The sequence below is a fragment of the Chelonoidis abingdonii genome, chromosome 2, assembly GCF_003597395.2.
Source record: "Chelonoidis abingdonii isolate Lonesome George chromosome 2, CheloAbing_2.0, whole genome shotgun sequence".
Taxonomy (NCBI): domain Eukaryota; kingdom Metazoa; phylum Chordata; order Testudines; family Testudinidae; genus Chelonoidis; species Chelonoidis abingdonii.
Window position 1 is genome coordinate 187,377,366 of NC_133770.1, and position 20,930 is coordinate 187,398,295.

The following is a 20,930-nucleotide window of genomic DNA, read 5'->3' on the forward strand; positions in this document are numbered from 1 at the left end:
TTCAATTACAACATAGAATACAAGATATATTTTAAAATGTTAAAAAACATCTGAAATATTTAATACATTTCAATTGGAATTCTATTGTTTAACAATGCGATTAAAACTGAGATTAATTGCGACAAATTTTTTGAGTTAATCATGTGAGTTAACTGCGATTAATCAACAGCACCAGTCAAGATATTGAAACTCAGTAGCTAGCAGGTACTTGTTACACAGAGGATACAGTTCACTGATAAACAGGAGCTGAAGTAGATTTAGGGAGAGGAATCCATAAAGAAGCATGAAATGGGGGTGGGGCGGTTGATACTGTGGAGAGCCAACCCCCTCCCCCTTTTCCAGTCCTCCTTAACTCTCATACAAGAGGACGGCATTAGGGTCCCAACAACGGGCTGGCTGGGAGTGGGTTGGGAAAGGTGAGGGCTGACAGCAGTACTCCCAGATAAATGGAAATTATTGACAAAAAACGATGACCTGCACTGTACAACTGATTGCCAGGTATTCTCAGACGTTAGGTGAGTAAAATTGCGGCCTAATTAAACAACAAAACACTGCATCTCATCTTTCTTCCTGCATGGTTAGGACAATAAAATAATTCCCTCTTTCAGAGATCAGCTCTTTTTACCTTTCTGTTGGCACTGAGGTTTGCAGCAGGGATCTGAAGTGTCACTTGATAATCAGTTAGCTTGTTCATTTCTTCTGCTAAGAAGTTTGCTTCTCTCACCAGTGTGTTGGCCTTTACTATTTGCTCTCGAAGTTTAGCCAGGCTCTGCCGGAACAATACATCCCTGTAGTGCAGCAAGTAACATGAAAAATAGAAGGAAACCTATTTTTATTATTGGAAGGTCACGAACAAAATGGCTAGTCAAGTCCTGCGAAGAAATGCTGTACTAACACTAAATGTGTCTTATACATCATTTTATTGAGAAAAATCTTAGCATATGAAATAAACATACAGCTATGAAGGAAAGCCCAGAGCAATTAAACCCAAACTTTTCTGAACTAAAAGTCACATTTACAGAAGAACAGCTATACTGGGAATTTGCTAGGAGCCTGAAGGCTGCTCCTAATTTTGACGCAATAAAATACACTGCATCTCTCTTTCCCCTTCATCTGGAGGTGTGGTCCCCAGAGACTACCAGCCCCAGCATGTGATGCTTCATCTTTATACAAACTGCATGTTGGAACCTACAACCTGTGTCCACACCTTCTTATTAAAAAGATAAGGCCCTGCTGTGCTGTAGGATTCCATGGTCCACTGTATTAGCCATTCCTAGTATAAAACATAGTATGTTCCACAGATCAAATGCACCCTATAATTAAAAAAATACTTGCACAAATTAACAACTGGAGCATTGTGTGCAGGTTAACACCCTTTGAATGAATTCCAAAAAGGGTTCTCAAACCTGTTTGAACAAACCTAATCTAATATCAAAACTGGCAGCAAAAACCAGCATATGGTGCTCCTCCCTATGATGCAACTCTAGACTTGCCTCATGCAGGATCCGCAACATTATTTTTTTTAGTTTTACATGTTTATTCTTTAGGTAACAGACAGAGAAGCCTAATCATTTCTGCCTTGTTTTAGGGGTCTGCACATAGGATCCCGGATGCGCAGCAGCACTTACAAGGGAGTATATTGTATCTCATAATTTCTTGAATAAAACCCATAATTAAACGTCAGATTCCTTAGTCCCCAGGACTCATACACACACACACACACACAATCCTAAGGAAATCAATATATAGGATTAGAGACAAGTTTGGGAGGAGTGGCAAGCTTGTTCTGTGCAGCATGTAGGTATGGGCAGAGTTTGGCTCAAGTATTTTGTTGATACTCTCAGATCTGTCACATGCCTTAAATACCACAGACCATGCCATGTTGTTGTCATGCCTGTAGTCCCTAGCAGGAACTGCTCTTGAGTGGCTACACTCTTCTTCCTTGAAAGGAGTTCCAGACAGTAGTTCTGGGCAATTGTTCTTCTGCCCTGAAGGCTCTCTCATGCAAGGTAACACAAAATTATGTACATGTTGAACAGAAAGGGATAAGACCATCGGTAGGATTAGCGAGGAGGCCTGCTTTGTGGGGTCTTTAGTATTCTAAAGTACTCAGTTTAGTGCCTATTTCCTACTTCGGTCAGCTCTGCAATACAAATGCGGCCTTGTTAGAGGCCAGATACTCAGGCAGCAGCTGTGTCCAAGACTACTTCCTCTCCTCCTTCAGCCCCTATTCCCCCCGGTCACCTGCTCTGCAGCAAAGAGGGAAACTCCTTTCCCCATCCCTCTTACTACTGTTATCCATGCCATCAGCTATTTGAGATTAGATGGCAATAATGCATTCTACCAAGAGACATATTGTGGGATCACCTGGAAGCTGAAGCTAGAGCAGCTACTTATTAACTAAGCAGTGCTCTGTTCCGAGAGCAAGTTACATGAGTGCTCTGTCGTACTGCTGGCTTCCATGTGGAACTGAATGTGTTTTTGATCTATAAATGCTCAAATGGCACGGGATCTGGCTATATAAAATACATCCCCCTTTTCTCCCTGTGTGATGCTTCCGCATGTGAGATCAGTAGATGTACTCAAGCTAATAGGTTACTAATTTGAAAAGGGAGGGAAGGAGGGTGATGACAAGACTCTTTCCAGGAGAAGTCCTTGGCTCCCCTTTTTGGTCCAAGTAGAGCCTGAATTTAACAACTTTCTGGGAATGCAACAAAGCCAATCTCTTTTCCTCAGACTTTTGGGGAAGGAATAGGTGACAAGCATATCGTAGCTAGGTGCAGCTGTTACCTCTGCCAAGTATTAGTTTAGAGAGTTTTCATTATTTTTTGTATATTTTAATTCTTGTTTTCTTTGTGTAGTTGTGGGAATACACCTAGAGCAGCACCACAAAAACACACTACAGAAACTGAAGCGAACAAAATAAGTTTCGGATGTGATTTTTGTATTTTTAATATACAAAGTGTGTATGCCATTTGGATACAAACAAAAGCAAATATCCATCTAGATATTGAGTCTTGAAAGACATTGGTTTTAAAACAAACAGCAGCTTGGAAGGTGCCACTATAATACACACCAGTCACATTCCATGCAAGTCCAGTCACTAAGGTCTGCTAACACCTTGCCCTTCAAACTGAACAGATGGTGTTGTTGCCTAGAATACGAAATATGTTTTCCATACTTCCCATCAGTGCTCAGTAGATTCTCTCTTCCACCTCAAAATACTACCCTGCCTTCACTGCCTAATTAACACTAGAAATTCCCCACAGATTTCTCTTGATTTCTTCTTTCCAGTACATGGACCATTTCTCCCCTCTTCAGAAGCCCAATCCTCCTTTAAAGCTGAAAAAATTAAGTCTAAGAAAATATTCTGCAGTACTGGAAATGTTCACTATTTCTTACAGGATACCTTTTACTCAGAGGTGAAAGTAAATTAAAGGACGTACTGGTATGCCGGAGTCCTGGGCAGGGGCGTGGCCTCAACTGGAAGAGGCGGGGCCTTTAAATCAAGATTTGAAGACCCCGGGGCTCCAGCTGCGGCTGGGAGCCCTGGGGCCTTTAAATCACCCCTGGAGTTTGCAGCTGGGAGCCCCAGGGCTCAGGGGCCATTTAAAGGGCCCACGTCTCTGGCTGCCTCTACCACAGCAGCGCTCCAGTAAATTGCCGACGGAGCCCTGCCGCCACTATCCGAGGGCTCCGGCAGCTGGGACTGGGAGGCGATTTAAAGGGCCCTGGGCTCTAGCAATGGGGAGCCCTGGGCCCTTTAAATCACCACCCGAACCTGGCTGCTGGACCCCCAGGGTAGCAGCAGCAGGGCTCCCGTGGGGATTTAAAGGGCCCGGGGCTCCTTCCGCTGTGAGGAGCCCAGGCCCCTTAAACTGTCAGCCTGGGGAAGCCAGTCGGGTCCAGCCCGGCGTACTGGCTCTTGCCAGTATGCCGTACCGGACCGCCTTACTTTCATCTCTGCTTTTACTCATTAAAACAATTTGATAGGACTCAAAAATTTTATCAGATGCACAGTAGCCATGGATGGTGGTGGTGTTTTTATGTTGCAGTTGGACCTCAGCTATGAGGGTGGGATACTCATCAGTGAAATCCAAGGATAACATTCTTGTTTGAAGGCCCATTCCTCCCAAACTCCCCTAACAGTTGCTGTACAGGTCTGTCGCATCTTAGGCGCATTTAACATGTGCGATTTCAGCTTTATGTGGCCGGCAAAAACAAGAAAAAACACAAAAAAAAGAGAGAAAACAACAATTTAAATACTGTTTCTGTAGTGCGGGTGATTCCGCCTGCCATTACACTCAGTGTAATTTTGACTATACGCGATTTTCACTTTACGCGCTGACTGCGGAACGTAACCCCAGCGAAAGATGAGACAGACCTGTACAGAGGGTGAGTGCTGGCATGCCCACCCCGTTTCTTGCTTGGGGGATTTGTCTTTGCATATCAGCCTCAAGCTAGAGGATATCGTCATCCATTCTAGTTTTCCGTCCATTCTCCTGCTCCAGAGCATTCTGGCTGCTGTAAAGGGTAAGGGGGAGGGATGCCTCTACTATTCTACCCTAGCCACCTATTTTGTGAGTGGCTTTCCCTTGTGAGTGACTCCAGTTCTTATCTATGCTGCTGCTCACAGCTGTTCCCAGGAAGTGGTAACATATCAGTTATGTGATTTTTTGACAGCTTTACTACTGTTCACAAGCCAGTTATGAAGAGCACCAGTGACTCCAACCAGAGGCCTATTCATTTCAATCTCCTACTTGGCAAAGCTGCAAGAAGCTATAAAAGTACTAGAGCTTTGTCTGCAGACTCAGGAAGATGAGATTGCATCATTTTGCATTCAGTTCACATTAGGATGGTTTTCTTTACATCTCTAAGAGCTAGAAACAATTTTTAATTAAAACTGAAATACTACAGTTTTCCCTCCTTGCCTGTGAAATCTTTCTAGTCATCACTGGTGCATAGACAAACAGATTTTTTTCAAGCCCAGTTTGGCAGAATTTGTGAATGCTGAAAGCAAGGCTTGCACAAAAACTAACACAAAATGTATGGCTTTACAGGACTAGATCTTGATTCTATTTTCTGTTTCCTACATTCTGGATCTGAATGAGACAAGACCATTTTGGCTTACTCTGTTTAGACTTTTGTTTTACATTGAATTTTTATGGAGGAAGTGGAAATACACCAAGATAGAAAGGAGCGGTCAAAGTCACTATTTATAAAAAGAGATGCATGAACAACGAAGTCTCTGTTGTACAAGGCAAATAAACATTCACAGAAAACAGCTGGACAAAAAACTAGTAGTCCATTTAGTCACTCCTTCTGTCGGATGAATCATAGAACCAAGAACAGAATATTACTTTGTTTACAACAAAATGCAGCTGCTGAAAATTTTATTTCTCTCCCTCTGCTCTGACCATATCACTCTCCTCTGTGAGTCCAATAGCTTCCTCTCACCTCTGACATCAACAAGCTCCTGTCACCTTCAATATACATTCCTACCCCTTCCTAAACCCAGCGAATTTTTTTTCCTCCTCCTACTCCTTCTCCACGTCCCAAGCTCTCCTTCCAGCTCTCCCTTGCAAAAGACCCTTGTGAATCTTTCACCCATACTTCGTCTGTGTTTTTCCATACCATCTCTTATGATTGGAACTCCTGTGTTTCCCTTGCACACTAAACAACCTGTCTCTACTCAAAATCATTCCTCAAAACACACATTTTGTGTGAGGCCCTTCAACAACAGTGTTCTAAAAATAGATTTATTTTTAAAAGTTTGTACAACTTGAGAGTAAACCTTTAATTTTTTGCGCATGTCCTGTGTTTCTGAATTTTGTCTGTGCTTGATACACATTGTTAGATTTGTGAGGCATGGACTGTGTTTTCAGTGTTCGGAAGACTGATGGCACAGTAATATCTGACAAAGCTTGATCTTACATATTTGTCCCTTCCCACTTCCCTCCCTCCCTCGAGTAATCTGTCAGCAATATATGCAGGGAGTGTTAAAACTGTATGAATTTAACACTTGCATAGCATCTGAACTGCTCTATGAAGAGTTCATTGGGAGAAAAATAAAAGTCACCACACCACGCAGGGCAAAATTCTGCTCTCAAAGGTGCATGTGAGATATCAAATCAAACCAACGGGAAGCCCCACACTGCAGTAGAGTTCAGAATGTAGCTCTAAATGAAATAAAAGTGGGATTTAACTGGGCTGAAGAGAAGTCTGATACTGCAGTTTTACAATGAGCCAAAATGTTGATTGTTTTCAGAAAGATGGATCACCTTGTCCTTCTATCCCCTAAGCCCTCTCCTTTGTATTTCTCATTCATTTTTGTTTCAACTCCAGTATTCTCACCTCTCTTCTGTCCAGATGTTTACTTTTTGATGGGCAGTCTGAGCTGTATATGAGAGCCTATCACTGCCATGCTGATGCTGCCTTTCTGGAGAAAGCTGCTGCCTGAGCTGCTCGAGCTCACGCTCATACATCAACCTTTGCTCCTCAAGAGCACTCTGCTTCTCTTCCAAGTACTGCTTCTCCAAGTCCTGCACCACATTTTGGACTGGGTCTAGAAAAACAAGAAATGAGCGAACACAACACTTGAATTCAATTGCTATCATAATATTTATATTTTAGTAGCATTTAAAAATTGCCAGTACTTTCCAAAAGCAAAGAACAAGGCAGCCATTGCCCCAAAGAACTTACAATCCAAAAGTCAAAATAAATATACAAAAGGAAAAGAATACAGCATATAGAGAAAGTGAGATGAGTGATCACACACAAACATTTAATTTCATTATTATTTTTTGATGTTATTTTAAAATATATTTTGAAGCCTTAAATGGAGCAAGGATAGAGAAAGAGATGAATTAGTAAGAGCAAGAAAGTAGGACGAAGGGAAAGGATAACTTCACTTTCTCTATATTAGCTGTTGAGGAAATGTGATGGAGGGTGGTACAAGAAAACTGAAGCAAACAACCAAATTATCTACTTCAGTTAGTAACAACCACTGAAAGAAAAGAAACATTTTTTTTCCTTTTTAAAAGCAAGTTATAGATTGTGTACGTTTCCTAGAACTTCTTTGTGGTTCTGGAAGAGAATAAACTTCCATAATAAATTAACCTTCCTACATATTGTCAATTTTAAATCTGTCTCATATGTACATTCCACACTAATGTACAAATAAACTCTGGGTTGATTTCAGTTTTGAAGACTTAAATGTAGTAACTGAATTGGCAGTTAAAAAAAATTAAAGTCAACATTTTATTGAGCAATAAATTAGCTTGCTGTGCTGTAAATGCCACATTTAAATTCTGTGAACACGAACTGTAAGATTCATAGTTTGCATTAACATAGTCACAGCACACTATTGTGTGGTGCAGTTCACACCCCGGCAGCTCCTAGATGCTAGTGATCCTGCCTTTGCTCCAAATATCAAGTCCTGTTATGGTCCCATATACAATACTTCTGCCGCATGGAGAGATGTGCCATTGTTAAAGGTGCTATGTTAAATAGAGGCTCTGTATGGTAGACTCTGCAAGGTGTTGGTCAGGCAAAGAGATGCTTGTCAATACTCAACTTTCGGTAAAAAAAATTGTTCTGATGTCTTTATAGATAAATGCGACAAGAGTTTCACATTTGGCAACTGCTCACAATTCCATTAATATTTAAACTAGTGGGATAGATTCTGCAAAGCCCCATATATTTAATTGAGGACAATTTGGCCCACTATTTGTAACGTAACTTTACTATACTCTAAGAACTAGGAAAAGTTCTTTATAAAACCCAGTTTCTCACCTGAACAGAATAGCGGTGAGGGCTGCCTGTGATCTGCTATAATAATAGTTTGAATTTGTTTATCTGAATCATTTTCAACATCATTGAAAATATTAATTTAGGATATATGTCTTCTCAACATATCTTTGGAAAAACTGAAAACTACTGCAAGTTACTATTTTAATCGTATCACTGTCGTTCGAAGAACAGAACTCATGCTTTGCACACAGATCTATTATAGGCATACCACTATTACAGTAGTTACGAAATACAAAGTAAAACCTCATAAATGTAAATATTAAACATTTCACAAGACATTAAATGATACGCTACATGTCTTAAATTGTCAACAAGTGGTAGAGTCTATTCACAAGTAGTTAGAATTTGTATTTGCATCAGAACGATTAGTTATTTTTAACTTCCAGATACATTTTGGAGCAAAAAGGATTATGGCTTGAATGGACTTTTGATAGAAGCATATAAGCTGAATTATTTATTTGCCTGTCTATACTACTCATATTAAATACTTGCATAATACAAGCAGAATTATCTTCACATTTGCAAGTTTTTATAGCATCATCTCTAAAATATTTTGAAACCATAATTATACAGAATGACGACTGAGAAATTAAACATTACGCAGAAGATAATGGACAAGCATGGCAGAAATGAAAAGATGCTATTGTGTTTGGAAGTATAGGAAATAATTCTAAAGATGAATCACTGAGACAAGGGTTTGCTAAATTACTCAGACTACTATTTAACTGATGCCAGAAAGGGAGTTCCCCAACAAGATCGAATGAACGATCTTCCCAGACATCTGCTACTACAGATCACATTAAAAGTTGTTACATGAACAAACCACAGTATGAAAAATATTCTTTGTAACATCCAGGAAGCCAACAGTTTTCTCATTTCAAGTAACATTTCCAATATCTGCAGAAAATGGATTAAGTAGCATGTGAGCTTTAATATTTCAATACAAGCAGTTCTAATTTGCTAAACACTAAAAATTGAGATTCTTCTGCATGAGACAGCCTTTAACAGATTTTAATAAATGAGGATTGTATAAAATACTGAGTTTAACAACTGTCAAAGCATGCTGGCTGATTATTTTGCCAAAATGCCTGTTCTGGTTTCGCTACTGTCTTGTTAACAATGTTATGGTATCACATCAACAGGATGTGATGGAAAAAGATGAAATTGCCATAAAATACACTTCAAAGTTAAATTTATAGTACATTTTCACTTTCATAAGTAATTGTGGTCACGAGTTCGGCAGGTTTTAGAAAAGGATTAGACATTTATATGATCATCGTTCACAGTTACAATATTTAGGACAATAATGTGGAAAGAATAAAAACCAAGATGAGCTAACCATTGATTGATGGGGTCTGGAAGAAATTCCACCTGTGGGCAGTTTATTCTATAATTATCCAGGACTCCATTTCTTGCATCCTCCTCTGAAGCATTCAATATTGGCCTCTATCAGAGAGGATACTGGACTAGATGGATAACGGATATGCTCCAGCAACTCCTAAATTCATATATCTGAGAAGATTTTTTTAAATTGGACCCAAACAACCATTGTGCGTCACTTGATATGGCAATTCTCTTACCATTACTATTCAGTGTTTTCATTATAACTTCCATTTGTGCAAATTCATAGTTGTAATCTGGTTCTGAAGAAGCTTCGCTAGTTGCATCCAAATCATGTTCTGCTAACATGGTTTCTTTTTCAAAGTCTTTCAACCAATCTCGTCGCTTCCTCTTTGGCAGATTGATTCTATTTAAAAATTTAAAAGTGACTTAAGATTTTAAAAACAAGAGTGAAAATAGGTAAGCAAATAAGTGTGCGAGTGGAAGAAAATCAAGGAATATAAAATTACCTAAAAAAGTGGTTGTTTCCCCATAGGATTCGGTCTCCATGCCACAGCTGAGTGGCAGTACATACCAGTGTGCCATTTACACAGGATCTAAAAGAACAAAAAGACCACTTTGGTGAGATAACAGAAATGATATATGGAAAATACCTATAAGTTCATCTAGTCTATTTTCCACACCTATGCAAGATCTTATGTAATACAACGTACACAGACTAACAAAATTCTTATTAAAGTGTAAATGTGAAAGCTGCTAATGAAAGATCAATTCCCATTGCCTTTGAAAAACTGCTGCTGTTGCACCTCTGCACTATAAACAGTAGGGGGAAGAGGCTTTTATTTTAGTTTCATAGCTGGTGATTAAAAAAAGTTGCATGCACATTCCAGAAACTGGGTCACAGACTGTTCATTGTAAATAGTCTGTGAACCTACTTACATTTAAACCCTATTAGAAAAAGCTTATGCATGGTTATTTTGCCATTTCTAAGGAAACCTCTAAGGAACAGGTTAGTCTAACAGATGGTAAATATTGCTAATACATACCATAGATATTATATAATTTATTTATACATATCCCTTATATCACTGAATTTCATTCTTTTGATAAACTGGGCTTCTATTAGTCAAAACTTTCTATTTTTTGAAAAATTTTGGAAAACAGCATTGGCATATAGGGTCATCTATATTTAAGCTTTATTCATAAAAGTGAGATGGAATTGTTTGGTTCTTGTTTCTGTGGCTCAAAACAGAAAAAGAAATCAAATAGTATTTCCCTCTAAAATGTAATGCCCTAGATTAAATGCAATACTGTCTCTTCAGATTCAGAGTTCTGAATTCAGTTTTGTATCACAAATATCTTACGTGTCAGATATGAAATAATCCATTCTGTTTAAAGTTGTAACTCTGGTAACAAAGTTTATGCTGATATAAACATCCCAGAAACAGCTACTTAAGCATTTCAGATCAGTCACAAACAAAACATTGTTATATGATTTTCCACTGACATGCTCCTCTGTTCTTGCCAGTAAAAACTCCTAACTCCTTGTACTGTAACTCTATCACCATAAGTCTGAATAACATCTAGCTGGTGTACTTTATAAAATACAAAGAGAAGATAGGGCTTGGAAAAATAGATTATCCTTCAACCTTTTGTTTACCATATAATGCCTATATCTGTGAAATTAATTACACAGTAAGATCACAGGCAGTGTATTTGTATGAAATTATTGCACATGCCATAAGTGATGTTACAAGGTTGAACAGCTTTAAATGGTAGCAAAGAAGAAACAATCCCTATAAATGGAATGTTCCTATAACTCTGAAAGAGAAACAAGGGGGAAGAGAGTCTCGATTCATACATTTACTGTATATTTACTGGGTATTATTATAATTGAGGCCTTTGGATGAAATTTATCTATTCTCATGAAGCCTAAGACAGTGAATTCACAGGGGTATAATTCATCCATCCAACCAACCGACAAGCAGCTATTCCATCCCAGAGGTTAGAATAGCAGCAGCTGTATATCTCTATCATCCTGCCTATTCCACAGAATCTATGTAAACAATGATCCTATCCTTGTTCCCAAGAGCTCCTTGATTATGGTTTGTCTAGAACTAGCATGGAGACTTCCTGTTTGGCATGGAGGTCCGTTGTGTCTTAAGTTTCTGTTGACATCACTTGAATTGAAACTGGATATTGAGCAGAGCACACAGTATTTGTGACATAATAAAATAAGAATGCACGCACCTTTTGGTGATGAGAAGCAAACACTGTACAGGGCAAGTGTGCTGAAATTCCTTACCTTGCATTTTCTTTTGGTGTGAGAGAAACTTCCCCATCTAATGCAATGTCAATCTCACAGTGCTCTGGTTGGATCCCTATACCAAAGAGTTGTATGTCCTGAGAGGTGTCTGCACCAACCCTGGTGTGGTCCTGGTTCACAGGTTATTAATAAAACATCAATGAAAATCAAGCAAATTGCTCTCCTTTATATAACTTATCAGATACAACTTACAACAAAAATATTAACATAACAAGAATGGAAAATGCATAACCAACACTCTGAAATCCTATGCTGAGGACTTCCACACAGCAAAAATGATGCTGGTCTGACAGAGGTAAAACTGAAAGAGGCAACTAACCAATTCTTCTATGCAGCATTTCATCTTAGTAGTTTTGTTATACAAATCATAAAACACCACAGAAGCAAATTAACTCTAATTTAAAATGTTCACAAGTCTCTGTGGTGCCTATGCATTACTGCACATACTAAGGAAAAGTAGCTTTCTCCCATAGTACATAAGAAAGGACAACATGGGCTGAAAAACTTGGGCACAGTAGAATTGTATTAGTCAACTCAGTTCCATTGCTTTTGTCTCTTAGAATCTGACTCAAATGCAGGGCTGCCCAGAGGATTCAGGGGGCCTGGGGCAAAGCAATTTCGGGGGCCCCTTCCATAAAAAAAAGTTGCAATACTGTAGAATACTATATTCTCGTGGGGGCCCTGGGGGAAATTGCTCCACTTGCCTCCCCCTCTGGGCAGCCCTGGCCAAATGGAGAGGTTACTCATATTGTGCAGTAACTGGCGTTTCAATTGCATCCCTCTATAGGTGCTCCATTTCAGAGGCACTTGCATTCCATGTGCCTTTGATCCAAGAATTTTGGTAGTAAGGGCCGTTTGGCCCATGCATGTGCATTACGCATCCTCGTGCCCCATATTCCAAGGGTACATAGGGCTCTACGGGTGCATTGCCCTCAGTTCCTTCTCCACCATCAAGTCATACAAAAGAAACTCTGAAACAGAAGGGAAGGAGGGCCAGTAGTGGACTACCCACAGACATACACACAGACACACATCTCAAAGAACATTTGCTGCCCAAAGTGAGTAACCTTTACTACCACTTCAAGTACTGTCCCTATGAGTGCTCCACTTCAAGTGACTTCTGAGCAGAACTCTCATGAGGTGTAGAGAGCTTCGGAGCAGAGTTCCAACACTGAAGAAAAGACCAGATTCCCAAGGACAGCATCTCATCTAGATGAATGAATAACCGCTTAGTGCTTGGAAAAACTACGTATTAAAGTCCAAGCTGCAGCCTTGCAGATCTCAACAATGGGGATGTGTTTGAGTAATGCCATAGAGATAGAAAAAACTTCATGGAATGGGCTAATATCCTAGAAAAGGGGTTGTATATTGGCAAGTTCATAACAAGAAAAAAAATATATCCAGAAATCTACCTCATGAGTCTCTGGTTGGAAACTGTGGTACCTTTGGCTCCGATGGCAATCGAAACAGCCTGGGAAACTTCTAAATAGTCTGGTTCTTTCCAAATAGAAGACTAGTTCCCTACTGTTGTCTAAATTATGGAAAGCAGAATTTTCCCTGGTCTGACATGGTTTGGGGGGGGGAAACTGGAGATTGAGGCCTTGATTGATGTGGAATTCAGACGATGTCTTAGGTAGAAACTTAGGAGGTAGACTAATTTTTTGTTCTTGGAAAACACTGTAAAGGGTGAGTCTGCCATTAAAGCTCCCATTTCCCCAATTCTTTGAGCAGAAGTGATGCCCACCAAAAAGGCTGTTTTCACTGCGAGGTGAAGAAGGGAACAGGTGGCCATCTGTTCCAAAGGGGGTTTTATAAGACATTTGAATATGAAATTTAAATCCCATACAAGGATGGGATCTCTAACGTGAGGGAAAAAGCTGTGGTGGGATAATCAAACACTGAGAATCCCTCAACCGGGGAACAAAAGCCATTATAGCAACCAAGTGAACCCCAATGGAACTCATAAATAATCCTGACTTTAATGCAGGGCTGGCTCCAGCGGTTTTGCCACCCCAAGCAGCCAAAAAAAAAAAAAAAGCCACAATCGCGATCTGCGGCAATTCAGCCGGAGGTCCTTCGCTTCCAGCAGGAGCGTGAGACTCTCCGCTGAATTGCCGCCGAATACCTGGACGCGCCGCCCCTCTCCAGAGTGGCCGCCCCAAGTGTTAAGCTGGTACCTGGAGCTGGCCCTGCTTTAATGGCAGCAGATAGTTGAGAACAGCAGAGAAAGGAGAATGAACAGATGAAAGATGTCGCTGGTTACACTAGTGATGAAATCTTTTCCATTTTTGCAGGTAAATATTTTCCACAGACTTTTTCCTACTGTTTAATACCACTTACTGTACCCCTGCAGAGCATGGAGTCTCTATTCCTGTGAACCTTCAAGTAATCAAACCTTGAGGCAAAGGATTCCTTGGTTGGGATGGAGAGTCTGAGCAGTGTCTTGAGACAAGAGACTCATCACCAGACAAACGGAGGGAAGAATCAGGTAAGGATACTAGGCCTGCCTGGGCCACACTGGAATGATTAATATGATCTTGGTTTTGTCTTCCTTGATCATCTTCATCACTCTCAATATCGAGGCACTGGAGGAAATACAAACAGAAGGCCTCTTGTCCACAGAACAAGAAAACATCTTCCAGTGAGTGAGGGCCTAACCCTCCTCTTGAGCAAAATAGCCTGTTGGTAAGGATGGCAGAGAGATCCACTTCTGGAAATCCTCAAGACTGAAATATACGATTGAGACTCTAGGAGTCCAACTTCCCATTTGTAATCTTGAAGGAAGCATTGCTTATATTGTCGGTTATGATGTTTTGTAGGTCTGGAAGGTAAGTTGCTGAAATAAGGATGTGATTGGCTATATACCAATCCCACAGCTTTACTGCTTCTGCACAAAGGGAAGGGGATCGCCTCCTCCTTCACTCTCCCATCAGTTGATGTAGAACATACAGGCTATTTTGCTGGTTGTAATTTTGATGGATCTGTCCCAGATTAATGGAAGGAAGTGAGACCACACAATCCAGACTGCCCTGGAGGCTGAGGTGTAATCGTGCTTCTTAGCAGAACATTTGGTTTGAATGATGTGCTTCCCTAAATGCCCCGTCCCCTAAACCTACCAAGGAGGCATCTGCCATTATGGTGATGGTTGAGGATGACTAGTTAACGAAACACTTGCACAAAGATTGCCTGGGTTCTTCCACCAATTGACAGTCTCTGACACCAGTCTGTATTTGTTTGTGGGTATAAATGGTCCTGAGCCACCCCTGGAAACAGCACAGCATAATCTGGCATGTCGCATCATAAAAGTATAAGCTGTCTGAGCAGTTGAAGGAAATTTCTTGTTGATGTCTGTGGACTGACTTGAATTTTTGAAATGAGGTTTGTTAATGTCATGAACCTGTCCATGGGAAGGTAAGCTCTGAGTGATACTGCATCTAAGGAGGCCCCTTTGAATTATATCATTTGCACAGGGCTCAAAGTGGATTTCTCCATGTTGTGCTGAAAACCTATCCTAAGGAACCAGGACACTGCTGTCCTTGTGATAGAGAGAACCTTGTTTTAAGACCAGTCCTTGAGCAGCCAATCATTGAGGTATGGAAAAACAATTATCCCTAGTTGAAGATAAGCGGCAATCACTGGCAATACTTTCAATATCACCCTTCGGGCAGAAAAAAAGGCCAAATGGAAGCACACGATACTGGAAGTAATCTTGACCAACCAGAAACCTGATGGAATCTCTTGTGAGAAGGATGAATCCTGACATGAAAAATATGTATCCTGAAAGCCAAGGACCAAAAATGAATCCTCTGGCTCCAACTACGGAATAATAGGTGCAAGAGTCACCACCTTGAATTTTTGTGTTGTCACAAAGTTGTTTTAGAGTCTTAAATCTACAGTCGGTCCCCAGCCCCTGTACTTTTTTGGGACCATAAAATACTTGGACTAATATCTCTTCCCGTGTTGAGCTGGAACTGGTTCTATGGTTCCTATGCATAGAAGGGAATCTTCTATGCATAGGAACCCATATCAGAACTGCTCATAAGAGAAGTTCCTGAAAAGGGACAAGGAAGGGAAGTTAAATGGATGGAGTAACCTGATCTTAGAACCTCAACACCCATGATGTAATGTTCTGCTATGCAGAATGAAAATGGTGGAGAGACTCCAAAGTGGGAAGAGACAGGTAGAATGGTGTGGCTGCAGCTACATGACGTGAGGTTGTTCCAAACCCTCAACCAATCTGTCAGAACTGCCACTTTGATGAAGATAATTGAGTTGTAAATGCAGACCAAGTAGGCAGGCTCTGTTTTCACAACCTCAGCTTCTTTCTGAGGGGCTCTGAAATCCTGAAAATTCAATAGGACACGAGCTCCGTGCCGTTTGAAATCTGCTAAACTTTTGTTTGCGTGCAAGTGTATACATTTCAAGGAATCACAAGGTAACCCTGGAATCCTTTAGGTTGTGCAAGGATTCATTAGTGAATTCAGCAAAGAGTTTTAATTGCTCATAGGGGAAATATTCTACTGCATTTTAGACCCTTCTCTGGAACCCAGTCAGTTAAGAGCCAGGATGTTCAAAACATGACCACTGCTGAGAAATAGAACAAGCTGCTGTGTCAACTGTATCATTGCTTGCAACAAGGTCCTAGCTAGCAGCTGACCCTCATTAATAATGGATTGGAATTATTCATGACGTCCTGCCAGAAGGTGCTCAATAAAGGCGGCAAACTTAGAAGAATTTGTTCGGTTATATTCTGCAGGTCTGGGCAAATGCGCAGACATTGACGGGGCTATGCTCGCTCAGAGGCAGATGGCCAGGGTGCAGTCTCCTGGCCTGGATCTGAGGCTGGACAGAGAGAATCTTCCATCATTAAGAACTTAAGTTTTATCTCCCAATTCTTCCTAGCTCTGCTTTTAAATGCTGAGGAGATGCTACCTTTCTGAGGGATATGCACTTTCCCTAAGCAATAGATACACCAAGAATGCCCACCACTGATTGGGAGAGCTTCCTGGCAAGCGAGGCAACATTTGAAGTCTGGAGATCCTGGTTTATTCCAGGCTAGCTGGGAAATTGAAAGTAAAAACTCCTGGACGGGAAGGAATTATAAACAAATGGACTAGGTATAAGAAAAAAATAACGAAAGAAAGAAAAAAAAGATAACTAGATGCAGGAACAAGCTTTGAGCAATATAAGAGGGCACATTAAATGCTCTATCTCTGGCTAAGGCAGCTGAGGGTGGTTTACCCACCCAGCTCTATATATCCTCGATGCAGGGCACAAGGACATTAAGCTCACGCATGTGCTCTACATAGGCATTGCTACAAAAAATCTCCAATGCAAGGCACATGTGGTGTACACTCACCTAAAGTGGAGCGCCAATACAGACACTACTCAAAGAAGAGGGTTAAATTTCTGGAGCAACATGCCAACACCTAACTACACAGCTGATGTCAATGGGAGCTCCATGGATAAAGCTAAGGCTGGAAAGAACCTTGTGGATAGTCTAGTCCAGAGTTTCTCAACCTGTTTGATACTAGGAACTGGCTTGCAGTCTTCCTCAACTGCATCATTGAGAAACACTGGTCTAGTCCACTCCCCAGAACATTCTGTAAGCTTGTGCATGGCAGGTTTCTCTACCAATTCCCCACAGGTATTACATCCATACTCGAATACTTCTAACACAGATAAGCCCTCTGCAACTTCCCTAGGGAGACACCGTAATTCCAAGTCTCATTGCACAGCTCACCAAAGATAATATTAAAAGTGTGAAACATTTCAGTGTATTTATATCTATGATTTCCTTCTTTTTAAACAGTACAATACAAAAGCTCCCTATCATTAAACATTTATCTAGAATAGAAACTGACTATTATGCAGATAATGATAGTGACCTTTTGTAAAGCATTCTGAGATATACTGACAAAAGAGCTATGAGAGAGCTAAGTATTATAATGAACAGTGCTTCCTCTGTCATTCACTTGGGAGGGTGCTTGTAGTGTCAGAACATTTCCTACATATATTGATATATTAGAAGATTTGCACTGACACTGTTTCACACTGAAATAAAGAGCATCTCCAGTACCCGGAATGGACAGAAGTTAGTGTCATGAAGAAAAAAGTTAGGAAAAATGTATTACTCTGATGTTTAACATCTTTATTATGTTACATTTAAAGTGTGTTTTTACTCTTGAGTGATTACCAAAAATGGCCCTTTCATACTGACTAAACTGGCTTTCTGTATTTTAAATGTTTATCATGATATAATATTTTAACTGATATAAGGATATTAAGAGCTATATGACTACAAGTTTTTCTGTAATCGGAAACTGAAAATTAAGTTTAAAAAAAACAGATTTACTCCCTATATGTGTTCAGAATGATATCTGCTCACTTCAGAGAGCAAAAGTACGTTTTTATTGCCTTTTGCTCCTGTTAGCCAGTGCAGCTAGAAGAAAGCAAGCTAGATCCTATTTCTTCTTTAGCATCATCAGAATTGCTTGCTAACGGACAGATTCTACCAGCCTTACACATACTGGGTAGTACATTACTTCGTGAGTACTCCCATTAGAATCAACGGGACAATTTAGGAAGCACAGTACTACACAACGTGAGTGAGGGTGATGGAATCCAGAACCAAGTTTCAATCAGTTACATTGTGCAAATCTACTGAAGACAATGGAGTTGCACAGGTGTAACTGGGAGCTTAGTTTGGCCTGCAAAAACTTTATTACAGGTTAAAATGCATAAGGAAAAGATCCCAGCTTGGCTCTCTGAGCACATACGCAGTATCAGACAGTGGAAACAAAAATTACCCTAAAACCTCTCTACTCGTCAACGGAGGATATCTGATAGAGTCATTGAATGAATTATGGAACCATTGTTCAGAATACTTGAATTGTTTCTTAGAACTAGCCCATGCTAATATGGTATAGAAATCAAACACTGTGGTGCTAGACAGATGGTAGTTTCCAAATTTGATCCCTGGAATCCAATTCTCACTTCATGGGTAGGGAAGGAATTGCAAGTGCTGTGCAGGAGTGCCTCACATCAACCTCTTGGAAGTAGTACTGATGGAGTCCAAAGGGGAGTCACATTTAGTCTTCAGCTGGAAAAACTGGGGCTGCAACACGGGAGTTCACATAACACTTGCACACACTAAGCCTGGTTCTCCTGTCTCACCATTGTGAATCAGGAGTTATCCCACTGAAGTCAATGGAGCTAAAGTGCCAGGGAAAATATAAGTCTACGCAATTGAGGGGGAAATCAAGACAACTCTGCTTTGCTGTAACCAATCCTATGAGTCTGTCACTCTAAATTCTGAATTCTTTCAGAAATTAAAAACAAGATTGGTCTTCAGTATGATTTGTTAAATATGTCAATGTCCTGTTTGCATTCTTACCTTTAAATAATAAACCAAAAGTTCATTGAGTGCAGGGTCTGCATTCAGATTAACCAGGTAACACTTGTCATCCCCAACCTTGATACCAGAGGACTCTAGGGAAATTCCCATGCTTTCTAGTTGCCTTTGCCTCTCCTACAAACACACAAAAAGGTTGATCTCACATATTATAGTTTGCTGAGACAATAAAATAATTAAAATGAAAGCAAGGAGTCAAGCTGAATACCAATCTACACATAGGACACTGCTACTAAAAGTATTATCACCTAAGTTACAGTTAAAGGATTAACTAAAATAGACAATGATCATACCCCGTATTCTTCTTTAGACTGTAATGTTATACACCATGACCTATCCCTTCAATGTTCACTCACTTTGAAAAGCACTTAGGCAAGTAGTACTACCAACTTCAGTGGGACTGCTCACATAACTAACTACTATGCACTATATGGGTTGCAGAATCAGGTTCTGTCTCATCGTGTCAATTGCAAATTTGCTACATTACATGCAAATACTAGAAAGATAAGCACACTAGCAGCTATGATTTCAGGTTTAGGGGCATTCCATAAAGGGGCTTGGGCTCAGTTTTATTTTGTTTTTAAAAAGCTACAAAGTACCTACTACTAATAGAAACATTTCTCCAATTTTGTAAATAATTCAGCGATAGTATTTTTGTTTGGATCTAAATGTTATTTTGTAGTAGTTGCAACTCAAACATCATAACATACTGCTGATACATGAGAACTTGAAAGTGTAACTGACTCATTCACTCTCCAAGCCACAAAGAACAAGTAGCATAAATGATGGCAAATACATACAAATCTAAAAATTCTGTAATTTCTAATCAAAGGTAATGTTAGGGTTGTCTACAAAAGGACACTCAGAAAAATTAATCCAAATTAGCGAAAGGTGTGAATTAAAAGTTGATCAGTTAAACTGCAGTAAACCCTTGTGTAGACACATTCAGAATTGAATTGGCCTTCATTTGTGTTATCTTAATTCTGAATTAAGCTATAATTTCACCCATTATATTCATATTCCTACTTTGGTCTTACAAATCCGAAATGGTCTATACACACTGCCATTTGTTTTAAGTACATATAGTGGACTTTAGCTAGCATGGCAGTGATTCCATTAAATCGATTCTAATGAAACTATCACTGTTAGCAAGTTACACTGTATTCTGGATGAAACGTTGAATGAAATGATAAACAAAATGGAAAATACAGAAAAGGATGAAAGACCAAGAGAAGGTGCCCCACAGAAGTAAGGGAGTAGGAAACAGCAATATCCATGGCCAGACTCTCAGCTATTGTAAGTCAGCAAAGATCCATTAAAGTCTATATAGTTATGTCAATTTACACCAGCTCAGGATCCAAATCTCAGTAGTTAAAGTATCTGGACCACCTGTGCAATTTCTTCTGTTTTCCTTAGCTTTTCCTCCCATGTGACTGTAAGTTCTTTTATCAGTTTTTCAGATTCTTCCAATTTTTCCTTCAGCTCTGGTGCTTTCAGGGCCTTAATGTTGAGGAGAAGAAAATTATTACAATTTTAAAATATCATCATACATAAAATAACTCTGCTCAATCTGGTTTTAGCAAGGTAGCAATAATTACCAATCGAGCCATGACAGGATTTTTCCTTTTTTTGTTGAGTTAATTTTACAGGGGAAACTGTGAACAGGTGAGATAGATTCCTAGTTGAGCACTGAAAGAAGCGGACAATAATAGAACAAATTTTCAGCTGGTGCAAATCTAGGTAGCTCCACCAGAGTCAACAGAGCTATGCAGATTTATCAAAGCTGAAGATATGATCCAAGTTATTTATGCAAAAACTGTGTGACTATATGCAAACAAAAATATCTAAGTTATTCCTTTGTACTTGGAGATTCTCAATCACTCTTCTTTAATTTATTCTTCTTATAACTATTTGGATTAAATGCCTTCACTAGATTCAGGACACATGTAGAGTTCCTAATATTTTGCCTATTCTGATTTTGTAGGTGTCCTAGTCAATTATAGAAAAATTGAGGACTGAAGATGAAAACTGGGACAG

General features: G+C 39.8%; 1 protein-coding gene across 7 annotated transcripts in view; it reads right to left on the bottom strand.

The window, feature by feature from the left end:
* KIF13A (kinesin family member 13A) overlaps positions 1–20,930 on the bottom strand; it is a 132,391-nt gene that overhangs the window by 43,529 nt on the left and 67,932 nt on the right. For all 7 annotated transcript variants that reach the window (XM_075062864.1, XM_075062867.1, XM_075062862.1 and 4 more), the window contains exons 10-16: positions 20,283–20,393; positions 18,876–19,010; positions 11,459–11,589; positions 9,663–9,749; positions 9,393–9,559; positions 6,355–6,565; positions 626–788 (exon numbers count right to left, since the gene is read on the bottom strand). In XM_075062864.1, coding sequence (XP_074918965.1) covers positions 626–788; positions 6,355–6,565; positions 9,393–9,559; positions 9,663–9,749; positions 11,459–11,589; positions 18,876–19,010; positions 20,283–20,393 — 1,005 coding nt within the window. The remainder of the gene's footprint in view (positions 1–625; positions 789–6,354; positions 6,566–9,392; positions 9,560–9,662; positions 9,750–11,458; positions 11,590–18,875; positions 19,011–20,282; positions 20,394–20,930) is intronic.